The sequence below is a fragment of the Pecten maximus genome, chromosome 19 (assembly GCF_902652985.1).
Source record: "Pecten maximus chromosome 19, xPecMax1.1, whole genome shotgun sequence".
In the NCBI taxonomy this organism is placed as follows: Eukaryota; Metazoa; Mollusca; class Bivalvia; order Pectinida; family Pectinidae; genus Pecten; species Pecten maximus.
The window spans coordinates 14,025,490-14,042,024 of NC_047033.1; the positions used below are offsets into that span (position 1 = coordinate 14,025,490).

At 38.5% G+C, this 16,535-nt stretch overlaps 1 protein-coding gene across 1 annotated transcript in view; it reads left to right on the forward strand.

The window, feature by feature from the left end:
- Window positions 1-16,535, forward strand: part of LOC117317428 — a 141,569-nt gene that overhangs the window by 48,542 nt on the left and 76,492 nt on the right. Inside the window, 26 exon segments of the mRNA XM_033872237.1 lie at window positions 503-740; window positions 1,352-1,594; window positions 2,475-2,569; window positions 2,571-2,640; window positions 3,088-3,104; window positions 3,106-3,225; window positions 3,227-3,374; window positions 3,962-4,765; window positions 5,007-5,189; window positions 6,009-6,136; window positions 6,401-6,487; window positions 6,489-6,546; window positions 6,906-7,052; window positions 7,379-7,654; window positions 8,115-8,366; window positions 8,838-9,140; window positions 9,502-9,750; window positions 10,312-10,533; window positions 11,089-11,351; window positions 11,651-11,928; window positions 12,268-12,557; window positions 13,363-13,515; window positions 13,834-14,037; window positions 14,593-14,763; window positions 15,115-15,397; window positions 15,971-16,359. Of these exon segments, the coding sequence (XP_033728128.1) occupies window positions 503-740; window positions 1,352-1,594; window positions 2,475-2,569; window positions 2,571-2,640; window positions 3,088-3,104; window positions 3,106-3,225; window positions 3,227-3,374; window positions 3,962-4,765; window positions 5,007-5,189; window positions 6,009-6,136; window positions 6,401-6,487; window positions 6,489-6,546; window positions 6,906-7,052; window positions 7,379-7,654; window positions 8,115-8,366; window positions 8,838-9,140; window positions 9,502-9,750; window positions 10,312-10,533; window positions 11,089-11,351; window positions 11,651-11,928; window positions 12,268-12,557; window positions 13,363-13,515; window positions 13,834-14,037; window positions 14,593-14,763; window positions 15,115-15,397; window positions 15,971-16,359 (5,671 nt within the window).

The window sequence follows — 16,535 nt, forward strand, 5'->3', positions numbered from 1 at the left end:
TGTCATTGCGGACACTGACATTACCGACACACTGTCATATCTGACACATTGACTTGGTCCCATATAGTGTTGGTAAAGTCAGGTTTCACTGTATCTGACACATTGACTTGGTCCCACAGTGTGTCAGTAAAGTCAGGTTTCACTGTATCCGACACATTGACTCTGTCCCACAGTGTGTTGGTAAAGTCAGGTTTCACTGTATCCGACACATTGACTTGGTCCCACAGTGTGTCGGTAAAGTCAGGTTTGAATAGTATTAAAATCATAGGATTTTCTCTATTTAATACAAAAGCAGGTAATGTCACTGAAAAGGCAGTTTTATGCTTCAAATTTTCTCCGCTTCATCCAAAATTAATTAATATTAAAGAATGGATTTCTCACACAGCTACCTTTGCTGCTGCTGCTGCAACTTGTGACCCTGTACTTTTTCACATCTAATCTGGTGTCAACGAGGAAAAATCTGATCTGAAGTGGTAAATTTACTCCTATTTTGTTTCTATAGGTCAACCATACACATGCAGTCCAATGTAACGCCTGTCCTGCTGGCTTCTACTGTGACCTGACAGGACTGAGTACCATCTGCCCTGCTGGGTACTACTGCCCTGCGGGTACTGGGATTGACTGGAAGTCATGTCCGAGGGGAACGTACAGTGATATAGAGGGCCTTAGTGATGAGAGCCAGTGTAAACCCTGTCCTGCTGGGAAATACTGTGATGGCGAACACCTGACGGCTGCCACAGGTAATTTAAGTCATCACTACATTCAAATTCTACTTCAAGATACATGCCAACTAAAAAGAAATGCATCTCTGCTCTTGTGTTCACCACACAAGTTCTTCATTTTGAGGATGTGACTTAACCTGGATTTAACTTAGATTTTCATGGCAGGTGTCATTAATTAAGCTGAAGACTCTTTACCTTCTGGAACACCTGGTCCAGGTTCATCAACATTCCTTAACTTTAGAAAATTCCTTGACTTGTCTATTGCAAAGCATTATTGGATTTAGGGAAAAAAACTTAGCTAAGGAACTTTTCTTAAGTACTCTCTAATACTTTCCTATGGAAAATTATAATTTAGGGGATTTCCTTAAGCTAAGGAAAGTTGATGAAACCGGGGTCAAGTCATATTCTCCTTGTACTTTTTCAAGGGTCTCTGTGCAATTTGGTATATTTTATTTTGTTCATATTTTGCCATCGTTTTGTTGATTTTAAGTCAGAATTACAGTTTCAGTTTATTGTTAATACTTTCTGTTGTTTTTCGTTGAGTTGAATATTAAGATTAAACTATACAAAATTTATCACACAAAAAAATATCTTGCCAAAAATATTGACGTTTTCATTTTGTTACCAAGGTGACTGTGCCGCGGGACATTGGTGTGTGTACGGCATTGATCGTCAGTACCCTGATGGAAACAACCAGTCATCAGCAGTGTGGAACATCTCCTGCTATGATGACCGACAACTTGGGTATGGAGGAATCTGTCCCATAGGTAACTACTGTCCTGGTGGCACGGCCAGTGTGTACCCGATACCTTGTGACAACGGCACGTATGCTGATACGACAGGAATGCCTGCCTGTACCACATGTCCTGCAGGTAAATACTTACCAACCTCAGGTAGTTTTCTGTATTCATTGGCAATAGGCATATAGCTTGTAATAAGTTAATCTGTGTATATATTGTTTATCAGTAAAATTATCTATAAGGCCTGAAAAAAATACCTGTGTTTCTGCTAACCCTGCCGACACTATTTTTTTGCATGCCCTAAAAGTTTTTTTTTTTTTTTTTTGCCGTTTTCAAGGAAGGATTAAGATATCTTGTATATATAACCTTAGTAAAAACTATTTTAGAAGATAAAAAGATTTCCCCACATGCCTATTACCCTATTTTTATGCCCCCGCCATGAAATGGGGAACAAATAATGTTAACCATGGCCATCCCTTGCCGTCCCAATGCAATGTAACTAGCTAATCTCAGGAACTGCTGATGCGATCCTCATCAAATTGTGTTTTGGGGTTTAAGTTCACTTCCCTGTAATAAATCTCGCTTACTATAAGTCTGATGTTATGTATTAGACCCCTGTGTTTATTTCAAGATAGATATGGTAAGACCAGTATTGAATGTCCTGAAAATAAAAATTTCCGAATTTCTGATAGTTCAAATATCACACAAAAATGTACAGAAAAAGTGTTGGACAAATTGTGTTCATTGATATTGTTGAAATCAAAGTGGTCAATATCTGCATATTGGCCCCCTATCCAGCGACTTGGATGTTTTGATATAAATACAGATGATGCAAGCTACACTCTGTCTTAATGATCTCTTTGGAGTGGCTACAGGAAGAATGCTTCAGTTTTAAAAGCCATGGTCATTGTGTTGAATTTACTGGGGAGTGGTCAAGGACAAAACTTCTAGAGTCCAGTTTTTCTGTTTCAGTACTTTCAGTACTTTGATTAATAACTATTATTTTTTACAGGATATTTCTGTGGTGAAGGGACATCTAACTACACAGACAATCCATGTCCAGCTGGTCACTACTGTCCAGCTGGCACCGGCTTCTGGAACCAATATCCCTTGTAATGCTGGTACCTACAACAACCTGACCATGAGGACCTCGATAGCCGACTGTCTCAGCTGTCCAGGTAGGACTTCTCACTTCCAAGCATATGGCCCCCAACCTTCGTATTGTTTCATTCATTAAAATATGACACCATAGGGTTCAGTTCTGTTATTTAAGACTTGACATAGAACAAAAATATAAGCTGTACCAGGTAATTAAGAAGTTCATCTCCTTAAAAAGTTATTTAATCGATCTTATATTTTAGACATAGAGGATTTACAGCTACATTGATTGGAAAATATTTTTATATGACCATCAAGTTTGATAAGGTTTTCAACTTATGGCTACCCAGCCGGCATAGACTTTAGTTTGTCCAGCGATCTCCTACAGGAAGATATTTTTAGTTATGGAAACAGAATAATTACATTTTTTTATTGACTTTTTTATCAAAAAAAATAGATAAATATCCTATTGGGCTAAGAGTCAAAATCCTGTGATCATGTGTTGACCTTGACCCTCTATGATGTAGGTGGAGAGTACTGTGAACAGACCTGGTCTGACCTTTCCCTCAGGCCTGTGTATGGCAGGCTACTATTGTGATTCAGGATCTGCCACAGCTACACCTTCAGGTGTCGGAGGAAATAACTGTTCTGCAGGTTACTTCTGTCCCTGAGGGGTCAACAAACCCCACCCCATGTACCCCAGGGTCATTCTGTGGTACTGACCTCCTCAACATGACCTCTGGCCTTTGTGACCCTGGATACTATTGTACATTGATGGCTACCGTTTCCAACCCAACTGATGGAAACGTTACCGGTAGGTGATACACAGTTTATTTTTTATAACAGCTCCGATAATGAAGAGATGGAGACATATTGGTTAAAACGTTCCGATAAATATTTCAAATGAAAATTAGTCAAAACAATGGAATACTGTTGTGAATAATTTAAACTTTATCAAATCATCAAAATTTTGCTAATAAAATTTAAGTGAATACATATTGAAGATGAAATTGTATTTGAATTAAAGATGGTTTAAAATCATTTTTGCAAAAATCAAATTTCATTGAAATAAGGAGAGATTGCAAGTGAATTTTATTTCATCAAAACCTTTTCGTATCTTTTAAGAGGAATTTGTGAGTTTCTCTTTAATATGAAATTATTTAAAGTAGAAACATGTTTAATCATGAAGATATTGAAAAATATTGGTTAATTTAAAACTTTCTTTGCATTTGGTTCATACAGTTTTCTTGTCCTTTTTTGTGTGTTTAGTGAGATTCTAGTTACACTAATTCTCGCTTAGATCTTCGCTTTGGTGCCAATATGCCTCTTTATGAATACTCCTTCATCTCAATAAAAACTTTCAATTAGACACTGATTTACATTGATTTGAACTGTTAACAGGTGATATCTGCCCCATCGGGACCTATTGCCCAGCCGGAAGTACTGCACCGTTATTATGTCAGGCTGGGACCTACCTCAACAGCACAGGAAATGATGCTGACACTGACTGTGTTGCATGTATAGCTGGAAGTTACTGTAGTGGGAGCGGAAATAGCGTCCCGGACGGGCTGTGTAGTGCCGGGTATTACTGCCCTGCTGGTCAGGATAACCCAACTCCTTCCAGCTACAACTGTACTCAGGGACACTACTGTCCAGAAGGGAGCATCACCCCACTCAGGTGTCCTTCAGGCTCCTACCAGGATGATATTGGACAGTCTTGGTGCAAAGCCTGCCCCGCTGGCTATTTCTGTGACAGTACTATGGACCCAGTTGTACTTTTCAACAGTTCATACTGCCCTACTGGGTTCTATTGTCTAGAAAACACAACTATGTCTACAGAGTTCCCCTGTCCTGCTGGAACCTACAATAACATCACACACCGTACAGTTGTGACAGACTGTACCCCCTGTAGTGGAGGCATGTACTGTGACCAGGTTGGCCTTACACTTCCGGTAGGAAGTTGTGCTGCTGGATATTTCTGTTTGTCTGGTGCCAACAGCTCCACACCAACACAAGGTGCTGATGCAGACGTCTGTCCTGCGGGATTCTATTGTCCTGTAGGCACCGTTAGTCCCATCTCCTGTCCCCAAGGGACCTATAACCCGGCAACACAACGTCAGGCTGTTGATGAGTGTACTAACTGTACTGGTGGAACTTACTGTCCTGATTACAACATGACAGCCACTGGACCCAACTGTCAAGCTGGTATGTGTTACTTAGGCTTACTTCCCTATGATGAGGGTCTTCGTTACCTCCCCTTATTCTATGATTTCTAAAAGAGTTGAGTATATATGCTAATTTGAGAAAGCAGAATTTCTACAATTTTATTGAGTTAATAGACTTAAATATTTGGCCTATCTCTGATGATTTTTAATGTGAAATTGGAATACATGTGTCCCAACAAAAATGAAAATTATTTAATGATTTACCTGAAATCCTTTTCCAGGTTACTACTGTCCCTCCAAAGCTGATGTGACTCAGTTTATCCAGTGTCCAGAGGGATCATACTGCCCCACTGGGAGTGACCAGCCAATACCATGTGCTGCTGGGTCATTCTCCAACGTGTCTGGACTGACTGCCCAATCTGGTTGTACAAATTGTACCGACGGATTTTACTGTCCAACAGCAGGTAAATTATGTTGACATCAAGTTAATAAGGCCCCTGTATCAGAGATCTGGGTGTCCTATAGGAATCATTCTGTCGGCCTGTCTGTCTGTCTACACATTTTGTTCCTTGCTAATAACTTTCGTATTTATTTACCAATTTACATTAATTTTGGTCAAGATGTTCAGTTCACAAAAAGGTATCCTGTCAAAAATCAAGGTCAGAGGTCAAGGTCATTTAGGTAATGAAGCAATGTTGGTTGGAAATAAACAAGGCATCAACTCACCCAAGGTCATGGTCACTAGCTAGGTCAAAATCAAGTTCCTACTTTGTTCATTTTCACTGAAAAATATTCTGTGACTACGTTATGAAGCAGAATTGGTTGGAATTGCACAAGAAGTCAATCAAGGAAAAATCAAGGTCAAAGGTCAAGGCCATTGATTCATAGGTCAAGGACAGATTTAATCTCTAACTGTCCAAAATGTCAAATGTCAACATCAGGGATATAGACAAATGCCATCTTGATAATTATGTCAACATGAGATAAGTTATGTTTGTGTCATGATGCTATGATGGGCTAAAGTATGGCTAAAATGGAATTCTTCAGTAAAAATTCTAAAATTAAAATTTTGTTAAATGTATTTAATGTTTTATCCTTTCAAACCATCACATTATCTTTAAGACTGATTAATTCTGATTTTTTTTTACCCTGAAGTAGGAAGGTATCATAAAAAATTTAACTCTGCAGCATGGCAGAGAACTGAATTTGTCAATGAACATGAAATGGTTTAGATAATGTTATGCTATTTTACAAAAATGATACTTTTGTCTGTTGTTACCAAGGCATGACAGAGACAACGTTGCAGTGCTGGGGTGGATACTATTGTCCCACAGGGATGTCTGTCCCCAACCCCGGGGCGTACATCTGTCCTCGAGGCATGCATTGTCCCAATGGCAGTGAAATATACAAGGTAGGAAATCTACATATGTTATATTTATATATATACAAAAACGTACTTGTTTTATGTCAAACAAAGAAAAAAAAAAGAAAAAATCTTGTCTTTTCAAATTTTTTGGGAGAAAATTATTTTTTTCCCTATCGCACAGTTAAATCCTGTATGTTATACTGGAGACACGATGGTCTAGTGGTAGGCGCTGGGATACGTGATCGAAGGGTCTGTAGTTCGAGTCCAGTCACAGTGGTCTAGTGTGTACACAGGTTTTATTTGTTTTAGGAATGCCCTGATGGATTCTATACAAACTACACTGGGGCCTCGGCGTGTGACGTGTGTCCTGCTGGATTCTACTGTCTTCCAGTCCAACCCTGAAAATGATACACTTAACGCACAAGCCTGCCCGAACGGTTACTACTGCCCAGCTGGTGAGTATAATCTAAACAAAATTTAATAGAATTTAAAAATCATTAAAGAGGTGACAAAATTATCTTTACATTAACTTTACAGTAAGTGATACGTTACTGTCATCAGATCTTTTACCAATGACTTTGTATATACTCAGACAACAGTGACACAGATGATGTAGTCTGAATCTTATTATGAAAAAATATTGATTTTTTGAGGAAAAACAATGTCTCTTTTTTTTTAAACACATGATTAGTTTGTGGCAAAAATGCTACATTGAAAGTTTTGTAAAATGTTTTGAAAATTGAAAATTTTGTAAAATGAAATATGCTTGAAATTATCATTTGAAACAATCTATTCAAAATTTTAAAAATTCTAGGTACTGGAATAAATTGGATGTCATGTCCAAGCGGTTCCTACAGTGACCAGTCGGGTCTGTACCAAGTGGATCAGTGTAAGGCCTGCACTGCCGGGATGTACTGTCAGGGTGAACACCTAACAACACCCACCGCAAACTGTTCTTCAGGTAACTAACTGGCTTTTAATTACTTCCCACCTGCTGAAACAAACCGTTCTGCAAAGAAATGGATGTCCTTCCAAAAGTATTTAATCTCTATTCCAAAAGCATTATCCTTTACAAACTGTTATGTATAAAAAGACACCTTTAAAAAAAAAATTTTAAAAAATAAAAAAGATTCCACAGGTATAAAAAAAAACCCACACTATTTCAGACCTCCAATTGAACTTTAAAAAAAAAATTATTTTACAACTTTAGAAAATGTTCATGTAATTTTCTTGTATGCCAAATGTTGTATAATTTCTCATAATTATGATTCTGTTTCCATTGTACAGGATACTACTGTACGTCCGGAGTAGATCGACCACAGCCAGGAGCAAGTAATGACAGTGTAGCAGCCAATTGTACCTGTCCAGACCAAGCATTCTACACTGGGGTGGGAGGCGTGTGTCCCTTGGGTCACTTCTGTCCGGAGGGCTCTGCCACACCCACTGCATGTGCTGCTGGGACCTATGCGGAGAGTACAGGACTGTCCGAGTGTGCGCTGTGTCTTGAGGGATATTACTGTCTTGTAAATGCATCTGAATACTTGTCAACACCGTGTCCTACTGGTCAGTAATAATCTCTGCTTCATTACTTCTGTTTGTGTTTCTCTAATTCTTTGATAAGCTGAAGTACTTTAAACATGCAAATTTTTTTTATTTGTTTATTTAACGGGTTTTACTTCCGCTATTACAGCCTCGCGGCCTTTCAGCTGACATGTGCAAATTTTTGCGGTAATCTTATTTAAGCGCTTTTTATGTTGAAAACATGCCGCTAAATTAAGATTGTACTATTGTGACTGAAGTTACTGTGCATACATCATTTTGTCATTGTGTTTGCCTTAGTTTCTAAATTCAGTTATGCTGTGAAATTTGATTGTGTCAAAATTAATACATTACGTCGTATAAACTAGACTCCAAAATTCCTTCTATAATATACAAGTTTTTATGCATATTAAGTCTTCTATAATATACAAGTTTTCATACATAAGTTGAATTACTTAGGTTCTGATATATCTTTATAATCCAGGTCACTACTGTCCCAACGGAACATCATATAGCACACAATACCGGTGTCCCCCAGGAACATACAACCCAAACACACTTGGAACATCTCTGGCTGATTGTCGTGACTGCGATGCTGGACAATACTGCCAAGACTACGCCAGCATTACACCCACTGGTAACTGTTCGGCTGGCTGGTACTGCATCGCGGGATCAGACAGTGCCAATACCACCACTCACGGCGGGATCTGTCAACCTGGCTACTACTGTCCACAAGGTATGGAATTAAAGTTATCTGAGATGTTGTTGTTGTTTCTGTGGATTAAAGTACAGAGATTCACTTGTAAACGTGGAATGTCTACAGAGACTTATTTCTAGTCGCTGTTTCTAAAGCTTTATTGACATTGAAGATATTTGTTTCGGTTCAGAGGAATTTCATTGATATATTGACATTGAAGATATTTGTCTTGGTTCAGAGGAATTTCATTGACATATTGACATTGAAGATATTTGTTTTGGTTTAGAGGAATTTCATTGACATATTGACATTGAAGATATTTGTTTGGTTCAGAGGAATTTCATCGGTATATTGACATTGAAGATATTTGTTTTGGTTCAGAGGAATTTCATCGGTATATTGACATTGAAGTTATTTGTTTTGGTTCAGAGGAATTTTTATTGGTATATTGACATTGAAGATATTTGTCTTAGTTCAGAGGAATTTCATTGATATATATCCAATTTTTAGGGTCCAGCAGCCCCACTCCTTGTCCAGGTGGTAAGTACTGTCAGTTTGAAGGCCTGGACTCACCCACAGGGAACTGCTCAGCAGGCTACTACTGTTCAGCCAAGTCATCTACTGCCATGCCACCTGGGGACAGTACCGGTGATATTTGTCCCCCAGGGTTCTACTGTGAGGAGGGATCTCTCGCCCCCACCCCCTGTTCTCCAGGCACCTTCAGTCCCAGTACAGGGAACCGAGCAGTCAATGATTGTTTGGCCTGTTCCTTTGGAGAGTATTGCGGCGACTATAATCTCACAGCTACAACAGGTAAGCTTAAGCTAGAGTTTAATTGATATCACGGCCTTGACCTGTCGTCAAAGGTCAAATGTACATCAAATATGCTGACATCAAGTAACTTCATCCAGAAATAAGTTGACCAAAAGCCAGTCCTTGGTCTAATATTATTCTGTTCTTTCCCTGTCTGAAAATTTCTTTTGGGGAAAAATATCAACTTACCCAGGAAAGTTTTCACGAAACAGGGGATAATTGGCTAGTCATGATATTTGGCCATTAGTTTACTTCGGAAAAATAATATCAGTTCAAAGTGACAATAAACCACTCACTGATAAATAAAAGGATCTTAATGAAATAGCCCGGTCTTCATAAAAAGTACTATTTATTTTCCTAGGGAACTGTACCCAAGGATATTACTGTCCAGAGGGACAGATAATGGACACACCTTACCAGTGTACTGTCGGTCACTACTGTCCCGAGTCCACATCCAGCCCTGTTCTGTGTCCAAGTGGATACTACCAAGACGAGATTGGTCAGTGGACATGCAAGTTGTGTCCTGAAGGTTACTACTGCGATAACAGTCTTGGAGTAGTAGTCGTCAACGAAACCATCAAGTGTCCAACAGGATACTTCTGTCCAACAGGTAAGAGGCACCAAATTTTTAACGGAGGTTATTCCATGTAGGTCTAGCTCTCGAAAGAGAGTATAATATTTAACTAATTAGATACAATGTACATATAAACTCTGGGAAATAATGAACAATGAGCAGGTATTTTTGGTTAATGAAACAATAGGATGGACATCCTTGCCCCTCAAATTTTTTTTTTGCTCGTTTTTGTCTCTCTTTTTTTTCCCCAAAGAAAAACATCCCTATATAATGATATTCCACTGACAATATCTTCAGATAATACTACCACAACTCAATTTCTTTTCATTGGGATTTTGCCTATGTTGATTTTGTGAGTACTTTTTGTCAAAGAATTGTGTCCATATTTTAGTTTAACATTAATAATTTTATGTGAAGTTTATGTTAATTGTCCATGAAAAGAATTATGACATTTTCCAGTAAACAATAAAATTTTGATGGAAGGAACTTTCTGATTTTACAGGAATTAAATATTGTTTGTCAACAAGTGATTAAAAATAAGCTGAGCAAGAACTCCAAAAGTTACAACTTTATGAAATGAGAGATTTTGCTTTTCAGGTACGATGAGGAGTGACCAATATCCTTGTCCACTTGGCACATATAACAACATGACTGGATTGAATCAGAGCTCCCAATGTACCCCATGTACTGCAGGCTACCACTGTAGTATTGTCGGCCAATCAGATCCTGTCGGATTGTGTGCTGCTGGATACTTTTGTCAGCTGTATGCGGAGTTATCCACCCCTAACAACACAGGCTTTGCTGGCATCTGTCCTCAAGGTCAGGATTGTCTTTAGAATAGAAAATTTTTGTTTGATTAATTAAAATAGTTTTACTTAATCTCTTAAGTATCATTTGAAATCATGTTAAGCAGAATAGTTTACATCATATACTTAATCTAAATTTATTATATACATGGAAATTTTCACCCATCAAACTTTCTCTTTATCTGTTCAACTTTAACTCATAAGACTCCTGTGCACCCAGTGTTACTTTAACCTCAGTTTGACCTTTAGACCTACATCAGAGATAAAGTTTGTCAGTGTCTTCATTTCCAACACCACTTCTCACTGTATATTACTTTACATTTCTTGGGACATGGGTCATTGCAGGTGAGGCAGTGTGTTGTATCAAAAGTAGGTCACTGACCTATATTTTGACATTTGACCTGGAAAAAAAGTGTTATTCATTTTTGACATATTTTTCATTTAGTGGGGTTCTGTAATTTGCTGAAGTCTTGTTTTAAAGGGAGATTCAGTATTGTATTGGAAATTCAAGCCTAAGAAATTTAATTAATAAAATGTTTGTCTAATGATGAATCAATGATGTATACAGGGTCCTACTGTCCAGAGGGTACAGTAAACCCTATTGACTGCCCCACTGGGACATACGGTGGCCTGGAGGGACTGGTCAATGTGACGCAGTGTACAGATTGTACCGGTGGTATGTACTGTGAAATATCTGGACTGACCACCCCACAAGGAGACTGTACTGGCGGCTACTTCTGTACAGGAGGATCCGACTCGAGGGTCAAGGAAATGTGTACAACAGGTCACTTCTGTCCTACTGGGACTCAGACTCCTGAGAGATGTCCAGAGGTAAAGTGAGAGTTTGTAAACCTTGGTTTATTCATTGGTTCACAGAGAATTGAAAAAAAATCTATATTTTGAAACTAATTTTAGAATTGGATTGAAATTGAGGTATACTTGTGGCAAATAGTCTTTAGATTTGAAGAAAAAACATCAATTATTTAAAACTGAAAAAAATGTCAAACTTATTACATGTAGGTATTAATCATCATGCACCTTATTTGAAGGAAAAATATCATTTCCAGTAGTGTCTGATGTATTGAATGACTGGATCATCACAATTTGACCAATCTATCTACTTTATACAGGGAACTTTCAATCCATACCTCGGCCTAAACAGTTCTGATTACTGCACATCATGTACAGAGGGCCAGTACTGTGAGACGGAGGGCCTGAACGCTACAACAGGACCGTGTGAGGCAGGTTTCTACTGCCCAGGGGGACAGAACTCTTCACGTCCCGCAGATTACCCCTGTACAGTTGGCCATTTCTGCTCAGTCAACTCCTCACAGCCGACACCATGCGCCAATGGTACATACATGAACCATACCATGGCATCCGAATGCTACACATGTCCTGCTGGCTGGTGAGTTGTCTCCCTTGGTTCTTAATTCATATAAACATTAAAATGAAATAAAAGTGGGGTTTTTTTTTGTTTTTTTTTTGTATTACTCATACAATGAACACTGTTTACTCATGAATGGGGTGAAAAGTATATCTATGTGAACCCAGCTTTATTTCTGCTTTATTTGCAGTTGGAAGCAATAAATTTTAGCGTAAACCACTAATTCAAATAGGTAGCTGCCAACTCATATAGAGTTCTTTGGTGAAAATGGGAAGTTTATTTATAGTCCTGAGCGTTATGTTTACATTATGTGTTTGTATATTCCCAGTTTTCTCAGAAATCCTCAATGTCTAATTTCAGGTACTGTCGCTCTGGTAACCTGGTTGACTTCTGCCCGATTGGTCATTTCTGTCCGGCTGGTACTGGGTTTGACTGGCAACAGTGTCCAGTTGGAACTTATAACAACGAAACTGGCTTGAGTATGTCCAGTGAGTGTAAGCCATGTCCAGGTGGGAGTTACTGTGACTCCCTGGGAATGTCAACAACATCTGGCCTCTGTGACGCAGGACACTACTGTGAATATGGCGTCGACAGACGTGACCCAACTGGAGGGAATGCCACCGTCAGTAACGGCACATGTCAAGTAGCAGGTATGGAACACATTAATAAGTAGTCAATCATATTTAGGTACAAAATATTGTAAATTACCAATATTACTGTATAATTGAGAGAGAAAAAAATGAATGTTATACAATGATAATTGTCTACCAGAGAAGAAAACCTTGTAAGATCGCTATTTTAAAACCCAGGACACATGAAGCTATTCCTATCTGGAGTAGTGTTACATGTTGTCAAGCTGCCATTGTTTTTCTCTCCAGTAATACAAATCGGTTTTTACTTTTCAAGGAGGAATATATCATTACATTTGTACCAAGTGAAATATCAAAACTGATCAATTTGATAAAAACAATCATCACCGCTTATTTTATCACATGTTATGATTGAACTTTGGTATTGACCAATCAGAATTTTTTAATCATGATGAAATCCGCCAAAAGAAGAATTAATAGTAGATGAAAATATGTTGACTGCCCCAGGTGTTATCTTGGTATCAATTCTTTAATCATCCTTTGTACATTCTTAGATACAATGAATTATTAAAATTGATAGTTTTACTTGTATAGGATTATGCTATAAGTGTACAGTGTACTAGCTATTACACATACATTATACAATTATAGTCTTTTGATAAGGTCGATGTATGGTTTTATTCACCTGAAAAAAAAAAGATCAAATGAGTAAACCTAGTAGATGAACCACAACCAACAACCACAACATGAACTTGGCAGAACATTGGATTTTGGAGAATTTTTCCAACTGAAGATTTTTGTCATCTTTTTTTAAAATACTAAAGGATTGTTTCTTAAAACAGTTGATATTTTTTTTTTTTGCCAGGCGGAGAGACTGGAATGGGCGGTATCTGCCCAGAGGGTCACTATTGTCCCCAAGGGACGACCACGCCCCTCCCTTGTGGCTTGGGAACATTCAGCAATGTCTCAGGCTTAGCTTCTTGTCATCAGTGCCCTGCTGGGTACTACTGTGTACAGGGTAAGAAATCACTGTCAATTTTTTTAAGAATATTTTAGTGGTAATTTTATTATAGCGATTTTCTCACCGACATAATTCTGCTAAACTATGATTGCGGTTGATGTCGACTTTATAGTGCTACTTCACTGAAGCGTACTGCTGAAGACACCAAACATGACACCCAACCTGGTCATTATACTGACAATACAGACAGTGGTGACTTCAATTTGTGAAATTAAATATGGAACCAGAATTGATGACCACAAATCATAGAATTTAATTGTTTAATTTGTCAATTGGTCATTGACTAAAATTGTTGTGTTAAATTTGTTTATCCAGGGTCAGTTACCTATGTGGACAGTCCTTGCCCCTCTGGTCACTACTGTCCGGCCGGTACTTATGTCTCAACACAGTATCCATGTCCGGCCCAGACTTACTACAACCTCACCATGGCACGCGAACTCAGTGATTGTCTCCCCTGCCCAGGAGGGGAATACTGTGCCACCAACGGACTCTCATCCTCGACCGGCCTTTGTTCCCAAGGTAAGTCTTTGGGTGTTAAGTGGTTTATCACGCTGTCAGTGTCTTATTCATCATGCAATATCTTTTTAATATTATATTTCACGCAACAAAAAATGCTTGGGTGTCAATCCATGCATGTTGGTCTGTAGACAAAAACTTGGTCTGTCAAGCTACATACTGTATTTATCCGTAGATAAGCCCCTTCCCTTGTATAAGTCCAAGTTTTGGAGAGCTTATTTGTGCACAAATTTTAGCTTACTATTTCAAATAATGTGGAATAATATGATACCTTCTCAACTATAGCACACATGTTCAGTAAATTTGAGGAAAGAATAAAATCACAAAAAATGGATCCCTTGAAAATCAGATTGCTGGTAAGGAAAATCTTGATCCATTTTATGATTTTAGGAAAATTACTTTTCATCAAACTTATGAAATAAACCGCAAAAACCTGAACCATTAAAAAAAGCAAATTAATCTTTACTGACATGGATGGATACCATGGAATTTTATAGAAATGGGGGGTGGTAGCTTATTTGTAGTGAGATTATCTGACATGTGTGTCTTGTGATCCAGGATGGTATTGTACCAGTAACTCCAGCCTCTCTATGCCATCTGCTCCCGAGGGTGGTCAGTGTCAGATTGGATTCTTCTGTCCAGAGGGATCATACGAACCCCAGCAGTGCACCCCTGGCAAGTACTGCGAAACAGTAGGCCTGGACACGCCCACCGGAAACTGTTCTCAAGGTAACTACAGAAAGCCGAAGTCAAGAAAAACCAAAATCAGATTAAAAAAAAATATGAAAATTTCAATCCAAGAGTAGAGACATTGCTGTTACTTTGATATAGGTTCAGTTTATTCCATAAATCCCTTGCCTTGATACCACCCAGTGTTGGAGAAAGGGGAAAACTAAATATAGTTTTTATCTACTTGGCCTGAAAAAGACCAGGCAAAACTAGTAGATAATTCCCAAATAAAGAAAATTCAACTGATCCCTGTTGTTATAAATTCCTTTTCATAGAATAATATTGAAGGAAGTGTGAACAATTACATAATACATGATTATAATTACACTTCTGCTACTTTAACCATTCTAGGTTACTACTGTACTCTGGAGGCGTCCGTTGCCATGCCAACAGACAATGTGACTGGGGCCATCTGTCCAGTGGGACATTACTGCGAGGAAATGAGCTCCGCTCCCTCACCTTGTGCTGTTGGATACTACCAAGATGTTGTGATGCAAGATCAGCCCAGTGATTGCAAGATATGTCTTGGAGGAAACTACTGTCCAAACTCTGGAGCAGAACTCCCCGCTGGAAACTGTTCTGCGGGATTCTACTGCCCTGTAGGTCAAAACTCGTCAACACCTGATGACTACAGGTAAAAAAAAAATTCAAAACCTGAAACCTGAGAAGCAAAATTATAAACAACATTCCTTGTTGATTGATCAGAAATAAACATAAAGACCAAACTTAAATATATCCAAGAAGATCTTTGGGTTGGCACCAAGATTCCTTGTGTAACTTAAAAGAGATGATTTGCTTTCATTTTAATCCAAACTTTTCACCTTAACTTACCATTTTGTCAAGATTTTGAAATAATGCTGGTTGAGGGTTAATTACTTGTTTCTATATTTATCCTGCAATAAGCTCATGGAGACCACACATAACCTTTGGCTCAATGTTGGGATGGGCTTATTGTAGGAATTGGAGTTGCAGTTGTAGCATTGCGAATGAACTCTTGTCATGGGGTTATTACAGACAGGGTTACTGCTGGATAAATACAGTACTGTTTAATGTCCTATCAACACAAAAAAGGTCCCTGAAAGGACAATTACAGGATGAATAAGATCTCAAGATCGCATTCTATTTCTTTGACACAGATCACACATGTTGATATTTAAAAAGTTAGTTTTGACTATAATTTTATGATGATAAAATGTTTATTTTCCAGATGTCCAGTAGGACACTTTTGCCCAGTGGGTTCGGAGTCACCCGTTCGCTGTGAGAATGGTACCTATCAGGACCAAGACTCACAGAGCACCTGTAAACAATGTCCAGCCGGATACTTCTGTGACAACACCATGGGAATTGTTGTCCTTGACAACAGTACCACCGTCTGCCCAATGGGATACTACTGTCCAGCTGGAACTCGTTTCAACAATGAATTCCCGTGTCCGATAGGCACATTCAATAACAGGACTGGTCTGAGTTTAGTGTCCGACTGTACACCATGTTTGGGCAGCTACTACTGTCCGATGGTTGGCATGGTAACACCAGTGGACTTGTGTGATGCTGGACATTTCTGTAAGCAGTACGCCAATATCTCTGCCCCTGATCAAGGTTAGTTCATCTATAAACAATATGCCAATATTTATGAAATTTTTATTACTGTAAAAGTGGAAATATTCGCGGTGTGGAAATTTTCGCTTATTTCGCTATCAGTAAATCTCCGCGAAAAATTTCCACACGCGAATATATTAACACATAAAAATACTAAATATAAAAGATACAAGTTA